Source organism: Melospiza georgiana, chromosome 1 (assembly GCF_028018845.1).
Source record: "Melospiza georgiana isolate bMelGeo1 chromosome 1, bMelGeo1.pri, whole genome shotgun sequence".
NCBI lineage: Eukaryota > Metazoa > Chordata > Aves > Passeriformes > Passerellidae > Melospiza > Melospiza georgiana.
The window spans coordinates 81,460,136-81,479,698 of NC_080430.1; the positions used below are offsets into that span (position 1 = coordinate 81,460,136).

The following is a 19,563-nucleotide window of genomic DNA, read 5'->3' on the forward strand; positions in this document are numbered from 1 at the left end:
GGGGTAAAGAGGGACAGGAAAACATTTAAGATATAAGAAAAAGAGAAAAAAAAATCAAAGAACATAATATGCTAGAAAATCTTAAGGACTTTGTGAGTTTGTATTTCTTACTTGAAAAGGAATTAAAATTCTTCTCTTTGTTCCTTTCCCAACCCTCAAAAATAAACACTTCTGTCCCTTGCCTTCCCTCCCCCCCTCCCCCCACCCCCACCCTGAGATAGATTAACATAATTTTTGGCTTGTGAATTGAACCAAAAAAGGTTTAAAAAACATCATGGTTATATGCTTAATTGCTTTTCTCTTTGAAGGTCTGGCTCAGTCTGGCTCCTGGGGTTGCTTTGATGAATTCAATCGTATTGATTTACCAGTGCTCTCAGTAGCTGCACAGCAAATAGCAATCGTGTTGACATGTAAGAAGAAACGTAAAAAAAGATTTGTTTTTACTGATGGAGACAATGTAGAAATGAACCCAGAATTTGGCATCTTTCTTACTATGGTAAGTATTTAGTAAGTTCTAATATACCAGTGAGGACTGTACAATAATCAAGTCTAACTTGGTACTTGCTAACTCTTACATCATTCAGTTCTTAGAACTAACTCACTGACAGTTTGAGATCATTGAGCATTGCTGCAAAAACAGTTTATGGTGTCTTGTTTCAATAGCATCAAGTACATGCAACTAAAAAACACAGGCATCTTATTTGCAGGCATAAATACAAGTTATCTCAATTTCAGATTGCTTCTACATGCCAAATTCTGGTTCCCAAAGTATGTTTTTTGCTACAATTACAGAGAAATTGCCATAAAGATATAGGTAGGAGTAGCCAGTAAAAATAAGACCTATAAGACAAACTCAGATTTGAAATGCTTATTTTTCATGTCTCATGGGTATAAAAGAGGCAAAAATTCTGTAGAGATATGGTGGTGAGTCTGCATGGCAATTAATTTTGACATTTGACTTAAAGCCAGTGAATTATTTTTACTACCAAGATGGTATATTTGTTTGCTGATTCTTCTGTTTGTGCAAGGTACATTCAACTTCAACACCTGTTTTTCCTCTCCAGAATCCAGGATATGCTGGACGGCAAGAACTTCCTGAAAACTTGAAGATCAATTTCCGTTCCGTGGCTATGATGGTTCCTGATCGTCAGATCATAATTCGTGTTAAATTGGCCAGTTGTGGTTTCATTGATAATGTTGTGTTGGCAAGGAAATTCTTTACACTGTACAAGCTGTGTGAAGAACAGCTGTCAAAGCAGGTGATTACACTCATATGATGCAACCTGATTATTTTAGGGAAAAACTCTGTGAAATCACAAAATATTTGTGTGAAGAATAAGGAAAAGTTCATGCTCACTAAGTAAGCTAAGAGACACTTGCAGTTTAGTAATGCAGCCCTCTGCTGTCCTGGGTGATTAACTCCTGCTGCAGGTTGTCGGTGCAAGGATGGGGCTTTCATGCAGATTGCCACTTATTATTAAGATTTAGCTTTAGTGCATGGTGATGGCTGAGTCAAATAAGATTAATTATAGCCTTTGTTGATCTTACAGAGTGGGTTGAGAGGCATTTGGTTTGTGCTGCCTGTGCTTGTACAGATATTTCTCAGCTTCCAAGGGCCACAGAGAATTCAAAATAATACTGATAAAGTATTTCTTAATAGTCCTTGGGAACTCTGTCTTGATTAAATGACTTATGATTAAATTTTTTTTTCTGTCACATCTTAGATTTTAATAGATGGTAGCAGATTTGGAAAGTGAATTTGCCTATTGTCATACAGCCAAAGAATAGTTGGTGGGTGTTTGGAGGCATTTGAAACACATGTACCACTTCTCCTACATATTCATCCATGCCTAAATAGTAAATAAGAACTATTTCATCCCTATTAACTTGGGGAAAATCTTCCCAAACTTCACATATCTTCTAGGTGCATTATGATTTTGGCTTGCGGAATATATTGTCTGTGCTGCGTACGCTGGGAGCAGCAAAAAGAGCAAATCCCACAGATACTGAATCTACCATCGTCATGCGTGTTCTGAGAGATATGAACCTGTCTAAATTGGTAAGTTCTGAGGACCTGATAAATAATTTAAACTGCACTTTGGAGCTACGTGATCTCTAGAAGATTGTATGTGACCTTTACACTGAAGCTAGCTTGAAAATGTTTCATTCTCTGAGTGGAACATTTTAGCTGGGAGGGAGATAAATTTCTGTTAGTACCTGTGTGGGACTGAGGAGGGAGTGAGCTTTCTGTTGCTTGACTTTCTACCTGGACTTAACCTTGAATTGTTCACAGTTTTTTTACTCATTTTTCCTGCTACTGTTAGAAGTAAGTAGATGTCTGTGCAGTAACTTCTTAAGAAACTTGTGCTTAAGTATTTAGTCACTCTTTTGAAAGAATCTGTTATTCATAGTAATGAGTACCATTTCACCTGTCTAAATAGCTAAAAACCCTCCTCTGTTGCTGTGATACATACTCTCTTTTTTTTTTTTTTTTTTTTTTTTTACCAAATAAAATTTTCTAAATGTCATTGCTAAAATCTACTGTAAGAAATTCAGTCTGCATGTTAGTGATTCATTTTGACAAATGGAAGCATCACATGATCTATTTCTGCTGTGTCCTTCTAATGTTTAGCACCTAGAGGATAATATAGATTGTTCCTTATGTTCTCAAGCATTTATTTAGGTCTTCAGGGCTTAGGGATTGTTCTTTCTAAAGCTGATAAATTGAACTGGTTTTAGTCTTTGTGGATTTTTGTTTTCCCTGATTTTCATTAGATTGACGAAGATGAACCCTTATTTCTGAGTTTAATTGAAGATCTGTTTCCAGATATCCAGCTTGATAAAGCAGGCTATCCTGAACTTGAAGCAGCCATTGACAAACAGGTGATGTTTCTCATGATTTTGTTGCTCTGGTATAATTGGTATAATTGTCATGAAGTGACATCTAAGTAAATTCTTGTGGAGTCTATCAAGCTGGCAATATTCTATTTTACTATTTAAACTTTTTCATAAATCTTTACCACTGGCACAGTATTATTAAGCTTATTCTTCAGGTCACTGGATTGAGATTATAGTGTCCTGTGATTTTCCTGAGTCATGGTTACTGGGGTCCAATTTGAAAAGTGCATGTATATGAGCTTGCCTTATGTCACCCAGGATTTATTATTTATCTAAAGTCCTGAAAATTAGAATATTATTTTGAGAAAAGATTTACTTAAAATTGCATCTCTTTTATTTAATTTCCCATTAGGTGTTTGTAATACTTCAGTAGGGCCAACTTAAAAATATAATGTGTATATATATATATTATAGGTATATCTAATAGATTATAATGTACATAGAGTCTGGTTTACCTTATTTTTCTCAGTACATATTTGAATACCAAATATATCTCCTTTTCCCAAGTTTTTTTAACATACACAAAGCCTTTACAAAGAGTATAATAATCTGTTGATGATATATCAATATCTCTCTATCTGTCTATGTCTAAAGGCATCAAAATATATTTTGTGCCCTAAAATAATAGTAATTTGGTTTTCTGTCACTGTCTCTTAGGTGGAGGAATCTGGTCTTGTTTGTCATCCTCCTTGGAAACTGAAAGTTATCCAGCTTTTTGAAACCCAGAGAGTAAGGCATGGATTGATGACACTAGGACCTAGTGGTGCAGGAAAAACTACCTGCATCCACACCTTAATGAAAGCAATGACAGGTAATGTTAGTCCATATATTGTAAACTGTTACTGAACTGTTACACTGTGAACTTTAAGCCCCATTGTTTCTTTTCAGAAAGCCTCAATTGCTTCTCTGTGAGAATATATTACTGGGAGAATGAGTTTGTATGTTGAGATTCTAATTATTCAAGTAGCTTAGAAATATCTGACATTAAAAACCATGTGCTTCATGTCCTTTTGTCTATATTATCATACTTTTATGAGAAGTTCTTATTCTAGATAGATTAAGAAAGAGGAATACAGTCTAGGCAGGCAGCTCAGATTAAAGCATCTCCTGAGTTTTGCTGAGGTAATGCTGGAACCTTTTGCTAATCAGAAGTATTTATGTCTTTTTGAACACAGTGCATAAGACAGGGACTTTGCAATATAAAATAACTGGTTTTACAACAATAAATTCCTGGTTTAGACAGGGGAAAAAAGTCTTTGGTTGTGTTAATTTTGTGTCCTGGCTGGAGGCTTGAAGACTGTGGTTTTTTTTTTTGGGTGTTTTTTTTTTTTTTTTTTTTTCATCTGTACTTCTAAACAAATATATTAGTTGAAGAATGTCTGCTAGATCTTATTAAAATAAAAGGTCATAGCTTGGGGAGAAAAACATATCTTTTGAGGTAAGCTTGTGTTACCCATTTCACAAGTTGCTTATATGATTTTTCAGAAGTGAATAATTTCTGTAAAAAATAGTTTAAAAATAGTTCACCAACTCTTATACATGTAGTAATGTGCTGTGTTTAAGAAACACTGTAAGCTCTACATTGCAATGGAAACGATTGTTCCATTTAGGGAAAAATCCAGAAAGAACAAAGTTGCATTGCACAGTTTTCCTATCTTTTTTTCTAGCACTGAGATGTGAACTACTACCAAGATAAAGTCACCTCACTACTTTTTTCAAAGCTGATCTTCTCACACAACCTCATGAAACGTTAAAATGCATGATCTGGCAGGCTTTTATCTTACATGTTAGTGAAATCTGATTATAATGAAGTTAGTTTAAAATAAGTAATTTTTTCAGCTCTTTCTTTCAACATTTTACTACTGGCTCCTTGTTATGCTTTAATATTGGGTTTTTTTTAAGATGTCCAGCATTGTAGTTTTTAAGCTGTTGCTAACAAGATAAAAAATGAAGGTTATGTCGTCATGATATGGCTAGTTAGAATTTGTCTGTGCAAGAGAATTCACAAGAATATGCCAATGTTTTATCTGTTCTAAGATGTAGGCAAGTGCACAGAAGGGCAGAATAATCAATCATCCATCTGGTATTTATTCATTGGGTTTTAAAAATGTGCATCCAAACCAAATGTTTTAAAGCACTATTGTTTGATAGGCCTTCAAAATATTAAGCTAAACCTTGAATAAATTTCATCTTGCTGCTTTTCTGTTCCAAATGAAGCTATGAAATGTGAATTGAATATTCAAAAGTTTCAGAACTTCATTTTACTTTTTTTGATGTCTCCAATTAATGAATTTTGTATAGCAAGAGAAGTTTTTCAAATACAGATGTCCTTATAATTATGATGCATATTAAAGCATATACTTGGGTGTAATGAGTTTGAGTTTGTCAAAGTTCTCTTACCTCTAAAAAGAAATGTAAAAACTAACTGGTGGTCTGCCTTCATAGATTGTGGACAGCCTCATCGTGAAATGAGAATGAATCCTAAAGCTATAACTGCTCCACAAATGTTTGGACGCCTTGATGTGGCAACAAATGATTGGACAGATGGAATATTTTCAGCGCTCTGGAGAAAAACTTTAAAAGCAAAGAAAGGTATTGTGGTGGGTTGACCTTGTCTGGACTCCAGATGGTTCACCAAGTTGCACTACAGCTCCTTTATCCAACTGGGCAGGGGAGAGAAATAAACAGAAAACAACTCACAGGTTGAGATAAAGCAGTTTACTAAAGTAAAAGCAAAAATTTGCATAAGCACAAGGAAAGAGAAGAAAAATGATTATTCTCAACTTCCCATCAGCAAGCGATGTTCAGTCACTTCCCAGGAAGCAGGGCTACAGCACACAGAGAGGTTACTCCAGAAAGCAAACACTGTAAACAACAGATGCCCCCCCTCTTCCTTTCCTTAGCTTTTATATCTGAGCAGATGTCATATGGCATGTAATATCTCTTTGGATATTTTGGGTCAGCTGACCTGGTTGTGTCCCTTCCCAGGGTCTTACTCAAGCCCAGCCCCTTGATGTGGGGAATATTGAGAGACAGAGCTGACGCTGTGCCAGTGCTGCTCAGCAGTACCCAAAACACTGATGTGTTATCAGCACCTTTCCAGCCACCAATGCAGAGCACAGCACTGTTTAGGGCTGCTATGGGGAAAGGAAATCCAGCTCAGCCAGACCTAATACAGGTATAATGTAAAAGGCTTCCATTCAAAATAAAACAAGAAAAATCCTCAGAAAAGAAAAAGCTTCAGGAAAACTTTATAAAGCACAGTAACAGGGTTTTTTTTTCTTATATGGAAGCATTAGAAAATTGCTGGAAGAACTTCTGTCCCTTTTACAGTCTGTATTCTAAATGCTTTGTGTTCAAACAGTGTAGTAAAACAAATACTACTTCACTGCATATTCTTTCTTTTGTATATTAGGCCCTCAGATGGAAGGAAAATGGAAGGTAAAAGTCTGTTGCCCCATTAGTGGTATCCTATAAAAATTTTGATGCTGTCAGGATTTCTACTTGTTCTCTACCTGCCATATTAAAAGGAACCAGTTGTGTCATAACAGCTAGCCCTTCACATATGCTAGTCCATCTCAAATGGCACTAGATAATTCTATTTAGGCAGCCAATTTCTGCATAAAGTTATGCTGACATATATTCTTAGGCTGTTATTTTAACTAAATGTGTGCCCTTGAGGGTTTGATGCTACTAGACTCTTGCTTTATTATTGCTTCCTTTTTTTTTGTCTGGAATCAGTATGTGATCTTTTCCTTATGCCTTAGAAGAAAAAGTAAAAGAAAATCCTAACACTTGTTGCACTATTTAATATAAAAATTCTCAGTCTTGAGAAATACAGATACTTTTAAAATAGAAAATTCTTTTCAATTTAATTTTGGTAGGCTTGTTTCAAATCTAGAAATGTAACACCCTTGAGAATGTAACATGGCATTAACTATTGATTTTTTTATCTTTTCCTTCAAGATGAAATATGTATTAGCACACTCATATGACTTCCTCAGATTTACTCTGTAAGAATTCTGTAATATCTCTTTATGAGTCAGACTCCACACTATCTCATGCTTGAGATGCCTGAACTGTAGCTATAAAAACCCTCATATAAAAAGTTTATAATCTGTTTCATATCTCCTTGGTTCAACACTAGCAAAGCTCCAAGCCACCTAGGTCTTCAAAAGAAACACTGACTCTGAAGGCAAATGGATCATCTCTGGCTAAGGAGCTGTCTAGAAATGCACAGTGGGGCTGCCTCCTCCCTAAGGGGTGGGCAGCCAGGAGCCAAGGTGGGATCTCTTTCCAGCCAGGATCTGTTGCTCTGTACCCAACTGAGGCAAGCAAAACAGACCCAGACCCTCCTAGGAAACAGAAGCAGGCTTTAAAACACCTTTCTATTAGAAAATGGAACGCAGTGGAAAAACTTAAAAGGAAGATGGATCAAGTTTAGGAACAGAACAAATGACAAGAATCTTCCCCTAATGGACCTCTTTTACTTATGACAGTGTGCATGCTATTTGAAAGAGTGATTTTTCAAGTGTTCCTTTCATATATTTTCTCTACATTTATAAAACTCATTGAAAACAAATGAATGGTGTTTAAATATATCTATAGTTGTTATCTTCTTTATGTCATTTAATGTAACTTGAAATAAACCTAATTTATTACTGTCTTGAAGACTGGATCCATAAAACTCTTTCGGAGTATTAAAACTCATGACTTTTGCTGATGGCACTTTATATACTGAAGAATGGATAATTATTAAGAATCGGTGACAAAATGAAGTACCCAACTGAAATTGAGTGATGGAAATGGTAATTGTATTAAAAGCTGAGATTGTGGCTGTGTGCATGAATTCAGAATTAGTTAAAAATTTGTTTGCAGAAATAAGAAACTGGTCTTTGAAAGAAACTAGCCGTTCATCCATAGGTGCTTTTGTCTGTTATGTTGCATTATAGGTGATCACATCTGGATAGTTCTTGATGGTCCAGTCGATGCTATTTGGATTGAGAACCTTAATTCTGTCCTGGATGACAACAGAACTCTAACGCTGGCAAACGGTGATCGGATACCCATGGCGCCAAATTGCAAAATAGTCTTTGAGCCTCATAATATTGATAATGCTTCCCCAGCAACAGTTTCAAGAAATGGCATGGTGTTCATGAGCTCATCAGTTCTCACCTGGAGTCCTATCCTTGAGGTAGAACAGCTAAGTGTCTGTATATGCATTGAAAGTTTTACTGGCTACTTCTTCAACACTTCACTAATTACTGTAGAACCATTTTTTGTGCCTTTTGCTATGAAATCCCTTTTCCTCTGTATAAACTTCTAGGTCAGTACTTAAAATAGCAATGTTTCTGGTAGTTTGTACAAGAATGAATAATTTTTTTTAAGGAACATAGTTAACATATTACACTTTTAAGAATATGGTAATTTTACTTTGACACAAATTTGTAATTAGAGTTATTTTATACAATTGAAGGATAACTTGGTTTTTAAAACTACCTGGTAGCCCTTAGTACAGCTTCAGACCAAGGAGGAGTGAAGTTGATTCAGGAAACTTGAAATCCTCAAGAAAATAGGAATTCTCTTGATATTTCTTAAAATTTATTGCAGTTGGGATTTAGAACCAGAAATAAAATCAATGCAGCATCAAAACATGTAATTTTTAAATTGATGCTGTTACTTGGTTGTCTGTTAACATTCCTAGAAGCAAAGTATCTGAAGAACTATGCAGTAGTTTCTCTCTCTCTGGCATGGAATGAATAATTCAGAAAAACAGAACATGTTTCAGGTGTGTTTTAGAGTCAAAATCCAGCATATAACATATTGAAATATATCAAAGTGATTTATAAAGTCTTTTTTTTTCTTCCATATGTCATCTTTCATCTTCCAAAACCCAGTAAAAATAAATCCTAGTCTTGACAGAATGCTTGCGACAATATAGTGGATGACAAATTCTGAGACTTGAGCAGACAATTTTTTTTTCATGTAGCAAGAATCTTGGTAAAGATGAAACATGGGAGTTCCCAAGAATCTACTTAATGTTCCATAGTAATATACTTAAGCAAAGCTTTCAGTGTTTAATTCCAGTTTTCTTTTCTGTGAAGAAAATGATAGAGACAATAGCAGTTAAAAAAAAGTTAGTTTCTCATTTTCTTCTCTTAAGCCCTATATTAACTTAAAAAATTTCAGTGAAGTACACTACTCAGGATTAGCACTTAAAAAAATAAATTAAAATAAATATTTTTTTTTCTCTGCATTTTTTTCTTGTTTAGGCCATCTTGTTGAGAATGCTTGGTTAGCATTATTTTGCTTTGATAAACGTGGTTGTCTCCTGAATATCAAAAATGAAAGCTTTCTTCTGCATGGCTAAGATACTGATTTCTGTGATCATACAGATAATTAATTACTTTCCCCTGAAACCCAAGTAATATCTGGTATATTTCACTATAATCCCAAATGAAATTCCTTTATGTGGGCTTTAAAATTCATTTTTATATGGACTTTATAAGATAGGAATTATTTTCTGTTTATGAAATTGGAACACCATCCAGGAGTTTGTAGTGTATTTGTTTCCCTGTTTTTCAGAGTTAAAACGAAAAAAATTTATAAGTTACTATGAGCTAACAGACTAAATTTCACTGCCCTCGATTCTAGTATGTATCACATGAACAAGTTTTTAAAAATATTTCTTAAGATGAATGTCTCACAGTCTCATTCAGTCATTTCATTTTCTAAATCAAATAGGATACCAGCAGAAAATGCAACTAATCCTCACCTAGTTTGTGTTGCTTAACTAGTCCTATGAAAATACAGCTTAATCCTATGAAAATACAGCTGGCCTCACATTAGCTTTCAGATATCAGCCTTTTGTAGTGATTACTCTATATTATTCTCAGATTTCTTATTTTTTAAACCTTAAAGGTTCTCATGCTTGTAAGTTTTATATAGCTTGCTGTTTATAACCAGATTCCTTGTCCCTAAATCCCTGAATTGTCTGGCAACAGAGGAAAATTGGCTTGTGGCACTGCCTAGAACCAATGTCCTTAGCAAATTATAGGTTTCAGCCCAGACAGAACTCAAAAGAGACAGTATGCTGTAGTCCAAGCCCTGAGTGCCAGGCAGTCCCTGGTGCCTCTCTTTGGGACTGGAGGCAGTGGAGCCTCTTTTCAGGTATACTGCCCTGAAAAGAGGTGAGGAGCACCAGGACTCTCTAGGAAAGGCACCAGAATCCTATTTAGCCTTAACCCATTAGGAGGAAAAGGAACAGGGTTGTTGTCAGATATTGCTTCCTGTCTTGGAAACACTCGTGTCCTGTTGACTTGTTGCAAACCTGGAGGTTTGCTGCTTGTGAAGGACTAAGAGCTGCTGCAGAGGGCTGATACTGTATTTTTCTAGTAGTGTCTGAAGCTTTTTCTATTTACAATGGTATTAAATCACATGGAATTTTCTGCTCAGTCGCAGGTCTCTGCAACACTTGAGAATCATCACTAATTCCTTTAATGAGCTCCTTTGCCAAGTCCAAAATATTTGTAGTCTTGTTATGAAAAAAGTGTTTAACAAGTTTGCTAAAAAATTGGCTGGTAAAACTTCAGTTTTACCACTGCAAATATATGCAGTCAACACAAGTGCCTTATGTATGTTACTGCCAAGTTTTACTTTTCAATTTTTTTTAAAATTAATATGGATACTCAGGAAAGTCTAAGTGTAAATTATGCATCTAGGACAGTGGCTCCCCTGAGATTCCACTTGTGCTGTTCCTTTCTGTGCTTACAACAGTGTATAGGGCCTACTGGTGTTAGGTTCTCACAGCTCTGCCTCCTTGTGTTGCCTAGTTTGCAGACAACCCTTTCTTGGATGTTAAAATTGGGCTAAAGATTCAAGTGCAGAGAAAAGAATTTTATTTTGCATTGTCACTCATGATTTACCTCCTCATTTTAAAGCAGGCTAAATTTAGCGGTGTTGAAGAGTTCTATGAAACTAGTTTTTCTTAATCCATAACCTTATAGTTTTAATATATTTTTATGATAGAAACAGACTAAAGAAAATAAACTTTTTAAAAAAAAAATTTGGATTACATAAACAAAACAGTAAAGTAACCTTTCCAACTTCCCTTTCTTTCCTTATTATAAAATTTGCTATAAAATTACAGCCTATTGTTATTTATAATTTTATCCAATAGCATTTCTTTGGTGTTGCATCATAAATAAAATATCTTGATGGCTTTTTCAATATGCGTCCCTTTAAATCTCTTTTGTAATGCAATACACTTCATATTCCAACAAGTCAGGCTAATTCTCAGATGCTGAATGAAACGTAGTATTCGTTGATATTTCAGAAGAACGTTAAAACATGATTAAAGACAAGCAAATATGGGTAACTCAGGAAGTTGTATATATTTTTGTTTTCAATCCTTACCATTTGCAAACAAATAAATATAGCTGCCTGCTTGGATGCATTGTTATGACACATGCAACTTCCAAGTTTAGTGAAATAGTTCTCAAATTCATGTTGCTGTTCTCATGCAATGTGCTGTTCATGTTGCTAATCTCATGTGATGTGCTTCTTAAGAGATCAAAGGTATGATCCATTACTCATGAACCTTCTCCAAAGCAAAAGTGTTTTATCAGCTTTTCTACTAACCCCTGATATTTTTTGAACAATCAGTGAATTTTGGATATCTGTTTTAAGTCCTTCTGCCTTTTCATTTTTATCACTTTGTTTTCCACCTACCCGTTTCTAGAAAGGTTTTCATATATATCCTTATTTGTAATCAGTCTCGAAGTTTATTTACTTTACGAAGTAAAAGTAGAATTTCAATTATGAAAGTAGTAGAAAGAATAATAGAAGCACAATATAGTTGAGTTTGGAAAGGACCTCCAGAGATAATATTGAGTACATTAGTCAAGTCAACCTAGAAGAGGTTGGTGAAGTCTGTGTCATGTTGAATTCTGAGATGGAGAGTCCAGGAGCTCACTGAGAAGCCTGTTCCAGCTTTAACTACTCCCACAAGAGAAAACCATCCACGTTTAAAGCAAATTTATTTGATTTCAATTTGTTCCAAAGTTTGTTTTGAGTTTTGGGGAAGAATCTGCAAGTGTTTCTGCTGGTGATCGTGTTTTATGTAAGAAATAAATTTATGGAATGTAAGTTGAGAGAATGGGATGTAAGTAAGGAGAAGTGTTTTACCCTGCAGATGAGATAAAACTTCCAGGTAACTCCAAGAGTCATGTTACTACTTTGAATGGAAGGCATCAAAGAACAAATCCTCTTCCATGATCTTAAGAAATGGGTAGTTTACTTAGGTTTTGTTTATCCATCATTACAGATACCGAGATACACAATAAGAACACTACACACACCAGCATACCTCCCCTCTGATAGCCTAATTTTTTTTTGTACACCTGTCAGATCTTTCAGGTTATCCTCTATCCCCATTAGAAATAATGTGTAGAATAAATAAATTTTGTGTTCAGTATGTGTTGTTGGGTTTCTTTTCAGAGTTTTTGGATACCTTTCACAACTGTTGTGATTAAAAAATATTTCGAAATAATAATTTTTGTGCTGTTGAGCAGTTTTTTCTTTTCAGTTCCCTTCATCTTTAACATCCAGTAGGAATTAGACATACTTGGGTAAAATTTAACCTTCTGTTAATTAAACCCTACCCAATGGGCAGGGAAACTTAACTTCTGCCCTCTGCCTCCCTCTTCTCTCATTCTGCCCCTAAGAAATCAACATTCCATGCTTCCTGAACCTTTTGAATTACTGTACTTGAATTCACTGAGACTTGCATTAGGAACTAAATTTATACTTTGCAACAGGGATTTTTGAAAAAATGTGCCTTCCAAGAGGCGGAAATTCTACGTCAGCTGTATTCTACATCGTTCCCAGACTTGTACCGCTTCAGCGTTCAGTCTCTGCATTGCAAGACTGAGATGTTGGAAGCCTTTGTCATTATGCAGAGCATTAATATGCTGCAGGGCCTTATCCCACCTAAGGTAGGGAGTGTGAATGTTTTTATGTATACTTAACATATTGTAGATAAATTCAAGTAACAAAGTTTTGTAGAGAGGGATTCTTTGATGACTTGAAATGTCAAAGGAGATGCAGGTTAGTAAGGAATGCTTTATATTTATTTAGAAAGTAATAGCTGGAATGTGACCTCTTTCACAATCTCACATTTGAATTTGATGTTAAGCACTGGTTTATCTTAAGCACATGGAGCATGCATTGTCAGTTTTCCTTTTTTTGTTTTTGGGTGATTTGTTATCATTTTATATTGATTCTGTCTGATCATTGAAGGCATCTCTAAATTTATATATGACCAAAGACTTCTAACCTCATGTTACTAATGATTATCAAGTAGAGTTTTCAGGCTGTTGAAAATTAATACCTAACTCAATCCTTCAGGAACAAGGTGGGGAACTGACTCCAAAATACGTGGAAAGGCTGTACATCTTCTCTCTCATGTGGAGTGTAGGAGCACTGCTAGAGCTGGAAGACAGATGCAAAATGGAATACTGGCTTCGAACACATGCAACAGTAAAGCTTGATCTTCCCTGTATACCAGAAGGCAGTGAAGACACAATGTTTGATTATTATGTGGCATCTGATGGTTAGTAACTCAGCAGGGTGATATGGGGTAAAATTTAAAAGTTATTTTATAATTGTGCTTTTTTTTAAGAGAATTAATTCAGAGGTATTTTATAGCTTGCCTTCTTTTGTGTCCCTTAGCAAGTTTCATTTTATGGCTATACTTTACTGGTGGTGTTGTGTTTAGCTTTTTCTCTGCTACCAGTGAAAAGTCAGAATGTGGATATAATTGATACAAAAGCTGCATGGACTTTGTGGTGATGAATTGTCAAGTGAACATATAATCCTGGTTGTTGTCAAAATTTATGTAGGAAGGAGGAATAAGCCTCTTAAATACAACTTAAGGGATTCTATGATTAAATGATTCTATAAATTTTAGTCTGAATACACAGAGGGATTGCTGTATGTGAGACAGAAGCCTAGACAGATCAGTGAACTGAATGGAAAAAAAAAGGAAGTGATGATGCCTAGTATTTCTAAAACATTAACTTAATTTCTTTCTTATTAGGTACATGGATGCACTGGAATACACGTGTTGAAGAGTATGTGTATCCCAGTAGTGGCACCCCAGAGTATGACTCAATTCTTGTGCCTAATGTTGACAATGTGAGAATGGATTTCTTGATTGAAACCATAGCAAAACAGGGCAAGGTACTTTTTCTGTAGTTCATATCAAAGTACTGCTAACAGAACACATGGCAAAAGTTTTGGATTAGCAGTGAAATATTATTTTATTGAAAAGGAAGAACTTTTTTTCCTTTTTTTTTAGATATAAGAGGGTGTTTCCAGAAACTACTTTCATGCAAATATGCTTGAACTCTTGAATAGTCACTGTTTCCAGACTTTGTCTTCCCCTCGCCACTTCATTCTGCAGTGGAAATAACTGTAATTGCAGCCAAGATCAGTCAGAATGGAACCAATATTTTCATGTACTGATGGGAGAGGGAGAAGCACATAGGTCAGGAGGCTCATATCTGACCCTGCTGATTGAACTCTGCCAGCATGGGGCAGTTACAGAATTTATGTAGCTTTAGGCTATTCTTCACTAGAACTGTGGCACACAAGCAATTGAAATGTTACAGATATTGAGTCTCTAGATGATTAAACCCTTTTTCAAATAATTAACTCCTTTCCTTGTTAGTGTAATTGTGCTGGATGACATGACCATTAACTGCAAATATTTTTAACTTATCAGGCCTGCAAAAATCTATGAGACATTAACTATTTTACTTCTACATGTCTCCTGTGAAAAGTTCACTTTACATAACTTTTCTAGTTTCTTTTCTGTTTAAAAGCTAAATGGGACTGTTGAGCCTTTGCCAAGACTCCCAGCTCTTGTGTTTCAACTTGTTTCGATATTGTCTTTGTCTAGGCTGTCCTGCTAATTGGTGAGCAAGGAACTGCAAAGACTGTTATAATCAAAGGTTTTATGTCAAAATATAACCCTGAAAGGCACATAACTAAAAGCTTGAATTTTTCATCTGCAACAACCCCATTAATTTTTCAGGTATAGTAGTGATTAATCTTCTCATACAAGATAGTTGGATTCAGAGAATATTCTGATAATTTGCCAGGAGGATTCTTCTGAAAGTGGTTCTGAGCAATAAAAAAGCACCTGTTCAAGTAGTCCAAGTGTTCTAACGCATGATTTAAGACTTCTTTAAAAAAATCGTTCCTTTCAACTTTTTCAGTAGCTATTGAGCTGTTCTTGGACTTCTACAATAACATGCCTATTATTGTCTTCATCTTATTATGTTTTTGTGTCAAATATATCTGTTCTCACTAACTGGGAAGAGCTGTTAGATTTCACTAAACACCATGGGTAAAATAAGTGCTACCCAAAACAATCTGTCATTAAAAGTGTGCTGTCTGCAATTTAAGTTTCAGTCATTACAATAACTCATTAAAAAAGTAACACATGCAGGGCAGCTGCTCTGCATACAATTAGAATGCTTAAATCTTGAACTGTACTGCCTGTCCAAATTTCTACCAATCTAATTTGAATTATTTCAAGTGTCTTTAATCTCCTGGCAATATATTTGGGGAATATTTTTAATGCAGTCTGGTATGCCAGGCCAAAGCACTGTCTGGACTGTAAGTGCTGTCTATAAGCTTGATGAATCACCTATCATCTGCCTGTATAGTAGAGTAGAAACTACTAACATTTTATGTAATATGCAAACATGTAATTTTGGTCTTAGTTTCTAATCCTAAATTTAGGATTTTTTCTTCTATTTATTGGGCTATAAAGAAAAATAACATACTTTCATAAAAGAAAAGTAGATTTAATTGGTAGATAGGTGAGATTCTGATCATCAGGATATCTGAAATAGATGTGCAAGACTAAGTCAATTCTCTGTTAACAATCTAGATCGAAACATTCTGTTGTGATCTGTGCTTTAAAATTACTCTAGCTTATTATACTTGGTCTACCTGATGCCACTTGTGCAAAATTGGAGCCTAGGCGTGGTGTAAGAATGCAGATATTTAGGTTTATACTGAAGAATAATTATGTATGGTTAAGTGAACTTTCACTTAGGATAGAGTAAATAAAAACTGGAACTTAAGAAGAACAGAGAAATGGAAAGATGATGAGAAGAACAGTAAAGGCAAGTCTACCATTAGGCAAAATTATCTCATCAAGTGTATTTATATATGTGAATTTAATTATTGATGTGTGCTTTTATGAAGTACCTTGATACCTGCTGGAAAGGTGTTCCAGAATTACATCTTCAATTTAATCTTTATTGCTAGAAGTCATCAATTTTGCTAATAAATGAATAAAATAAAAGTTTGAAACCTATTCAGATTTATGCAAGTGTTAGGCATGGTTTCTACTGTAGACACCAGCCTGGTACTGTATACCTTGAGATTTTAGACATTCTAGTTGAACTAGTGCAATTACCTCCAGCAAATGCCTTGTCTGAACATCATTTAGTAAAATTCTATGTAACAGGAACATCAACATGTTTAAGTGATTGAATCATGTGTGGAATGAAGTGCTCTTTGTGACTGTGCTGCTAATTGCTTTTTAACAGCGTACAATAGAAAGCTACGTGGATAAGCGCATGGGCCCAACTTATGGTCCACCTGCAGGCAAAAAGATGACAGTCTTCATTGATGATGTGAACATGCCCATAATCAATGAATGGGGAGATCAGGTCAGTTTGTGAAAGAAGGAAAAAGAAGACAAAAGGTTTTCTTTGTTTTTATGCTACACTGTAAAATTGGCTTCTCAGTCATTCAGAATAGGGTAAAATTGATATGTAGTACTTTAATTTTAAACAGTGTTTTAAAAGAACCCATCTACATTAATTTGTCAGGAATAATTGAAAATAAATACGCTGACAGCAAGAAGCAGTTTGAGTGCTCCTTAGAACATGCCTGTATAATTTTAATAATGTTTTTTAACAACACTCATTTTATAATTAAAAATAAGAAGTCTTTGGTGCACAGATTGTGATAGCAAACTGACATTGTGGGCAATAATTAAAATACTGTGAAACCTGAGAGGTAAGGAGTGTCTTCTCTTCTTCAGACAAAATTGGAGTAATCTTTATTTATATTGACAAAGTTGTTCTGAATTACATTGCTTTGGAAATTAATGTTAGAATTTCTATAGGAGTATAGCCATGGGATGTACTCTCTGTGGAATTTTTTCAACTTGTCAAACAGAAATGTAGGGTATCCCTTTATGGCTAAAGAAAAGGGTCTTGCATGTTTTTGTATGGAAGTAGTTCTTTTATTTCAGCTTGAAAACCATGCTTGTGATGATTACATATGAAATTTAATACAAGTATTTTGTATCATTTGCAACATGATGCATTAGTTTGGGCTTGATTGAAAAAAAGATGCAAAGATACATTAGTTTGGGCTTATTTAGAAAACTGGAAATTTTGTTTTAAAAGGCAGAAGTACTTCCAACAGCAATGGAAATCATGCAGTGTTCAAGTGAGAGTAAATTGTTGTGTTAATGATTAGTTCTAAATGAGGGTACCCCTGTACTCCCACAATTTTTATCCTTAGATTTTACCAAATGTTCTTATTCGTTGCTGTGCATTTTTATGCTGAAGGAAATAAACAGAGGGATAGGGGGCAAGATAGTGTTATACTCTTTGTTAGGTATTTCAAACATTTAAGTATGTTCTGTATTTCATTCAGTTGTACATGTAATATTGTCTTATATAAAATCTGGTTATTTTACAGGTCACTAATGAGGTAGTTAGGCAACTGATGGAACAGAAAGGACTGTATAACCTGGAAAAACCTGGGGAATTTACCAACATCGTGGACATTCAGTTTTTGGCTGCCATGATCCACCCTGGGGGAGGTCGCAATGATATTCCACAGAGGCTGAAGAGACAATTTTCGGTGTTCAACTGTACTCTGCCTTCCAATTCTTCCATTGACAAAATTTTTGGTAAAGGGAAATTAGCTTTGTAGTCATCTCATTTTTTAAAATGGTAGTTGTTTTTCCCTTATCATTCTATTTGTGCACATTATTGTTAAAATTGAGGCCTGATTTCCCCCTGATATGTTTACCAGCGCATTTTTCTTCAGTAATCACTTCCCACCTGCAACATCATCAATCTGTAAATTGTTCAGATCCAGTCATGTCTCTGAAATTCTTGGTATGCTCAGATTTAATAAGAATGACATGAAGATATTGTTTTAGTGACAATGCTGGACAGTTGCTCAGGTGCCACTGCTGCTAAGAATAAGTGACTAAAGACTAGACTTTCTCAAAGAATGGGATCATACTGATTTCAGCAGGAGATTAGTTATTCAAGGCCAGTGGAAACTAATTTATGAGGAAAAAACCATTTTAATATGCTGTTAATTAAAAGTTAAATAGCCATTGAGCCAGTGGCAGAATGGTGTTAAGAATGGCTGAATCAAAATTTAAATATACACTGGAAAGCCATTTTAACAAATTTGAAAAGATTTTTAGGATTGGAAAAAGAAGAGAAACAGAAGATTCAGACAGTCATTGCTCCTGGTGTTGTGCTAACATGTCTTTGATTTGGCAATTTTTCTTTCCACAGGTGTAATTGGAGAAGGACACTACTGTAGTGAGCGAGGATTTTCAGACGATGTCAAGAAAACAGTAGCCAAATTGGTTCCATTGACACGCAGACTGTGGCAGGTTACCAAGCTGAAGATGTTGCCCACGCCAGCCAAGTTTCATTATGTCTTCAACCTTCGAGACCTCTCGAGGATTTGGCAAGGAATGCTGAACACTACATCAGAAGTGATCAATGAACCACAGGTAAGTGGAGCACATCAGTGACCTGGATATAATTAGTGTAGGAAAGGGGATGAGAGTCTATCTTGGCATTTGAATTTGCTTTAAAAAAATGCACCTTAGTGGATTTTTTGAGGCAAAGGTGTTTTAGTTCAGCTTTTATAGTACCAACTGAAATGACAACTTTGTTTCAAAATGATGGCAATCCCCACTTCTTTTGCCACAACAGTTTGCTTCTATCTGCTTTTCCTATTAGTGACAAATGCTAGTGTATTTAAAAGAAGTGAGAAAATAAGTGAGAGGCAATGAACTTACTTTAACCCTATGAAAATGCTCAAGTATTGATTAAAAAAATTGAATAGTTTCTCCTCTCCATTACTGTCTTGAGACTTTCAGTCACTGCCTAATCTCTGTCTAACAATTTGTTTCTGGCTTATGGTTTAAAAGGAAGAAGTAGTAACAAGTATTAGTAATGTTTTTTTTTTTTCCATAATCCATCTTTCTTCCAATAAAATATAATTTCTCTTCTAATTATTTTAAGGAAAAGTAATTTAGAGCTGTGAAACATGTAGTGCTGGAAAAGCAATGCTTATGGAAAACATGTAAAATTTGTTAAATAATCGGTTCATTTTCAATGTGCGTCTCTGTTCAATAAGCTCCTGAATTCTACTGCATCTAAATTTAAACTTCAGAATGGATTTTAGTTTCTGCATCAAAAACATAGAACACTTAGATTATATATATATGTATATACACTATTAATGTCTTTTTGAAGTGTAAAAACCAATTGGTCAAAATACTATTATATAAATTTATATATTAATTCTGAG

The 19,563-nt window shown here is 35.0% G+C and overlaps 1 protein-coding gene across 1 annotated transcript in view; it reads left to right on the plus strand.

The window, feature by feature from the left end:
* The window catches only part of DNAH5 (dynein axonemal heavy chain 5), a 134,011-nt gene that overhangs the window by 69,979 nt on the left and 44,469 nt on the right, over nt 1-19,563 (plus strand). Inside the window, exons 37-50 of the mRNA XM_058023017.1 lie at nt 309-496; nt 1,065-1,259; nt 1,925-2,059; nt 2,776-2,883; nt 3,556-3,709; nt 5,344-5,490; nt 7,851-8,092; nt 12,717-12,893; nt 13,306-13,510; nt 13,997-14,139; nt 14,861-14,995; nt 16,527-16,649; nt 17,695-17,908; nt 18,534-18,757. Of these exons, the coding sequence (XP_057879000.1) occupies nt 309-496; nt 1,065-1,259; nt 1,925-2,059; nt 2,776-2,883; nt 3,556-3,709; nt 5,344-5,490; nt 7,851-8,092; nt 12,717-12,893; nt 13,306-13,510; nt 13,997-14,139; nt 14,861-14,995; nt 16,527-16,649; nt 17,695-17,908; nt 18,534-18,757 (2,390 nt within the window). The remainder of the gene's footprint in view (nt 1-308; nt 497-1,064; nt 1,260-1,924; nt 2,060-2,775; nt 2,884-3,555; nt 3,710-5,343; nt 5,491-7,850; nt 8,093-12,716; nt 12,894-13,305; nt 13,511-13,996; nt 14,140-14,860; nt 14,996-16,526; nt 16,650-17,694; nt 17,909-18,533; nt 18,758-19,563) is intronic.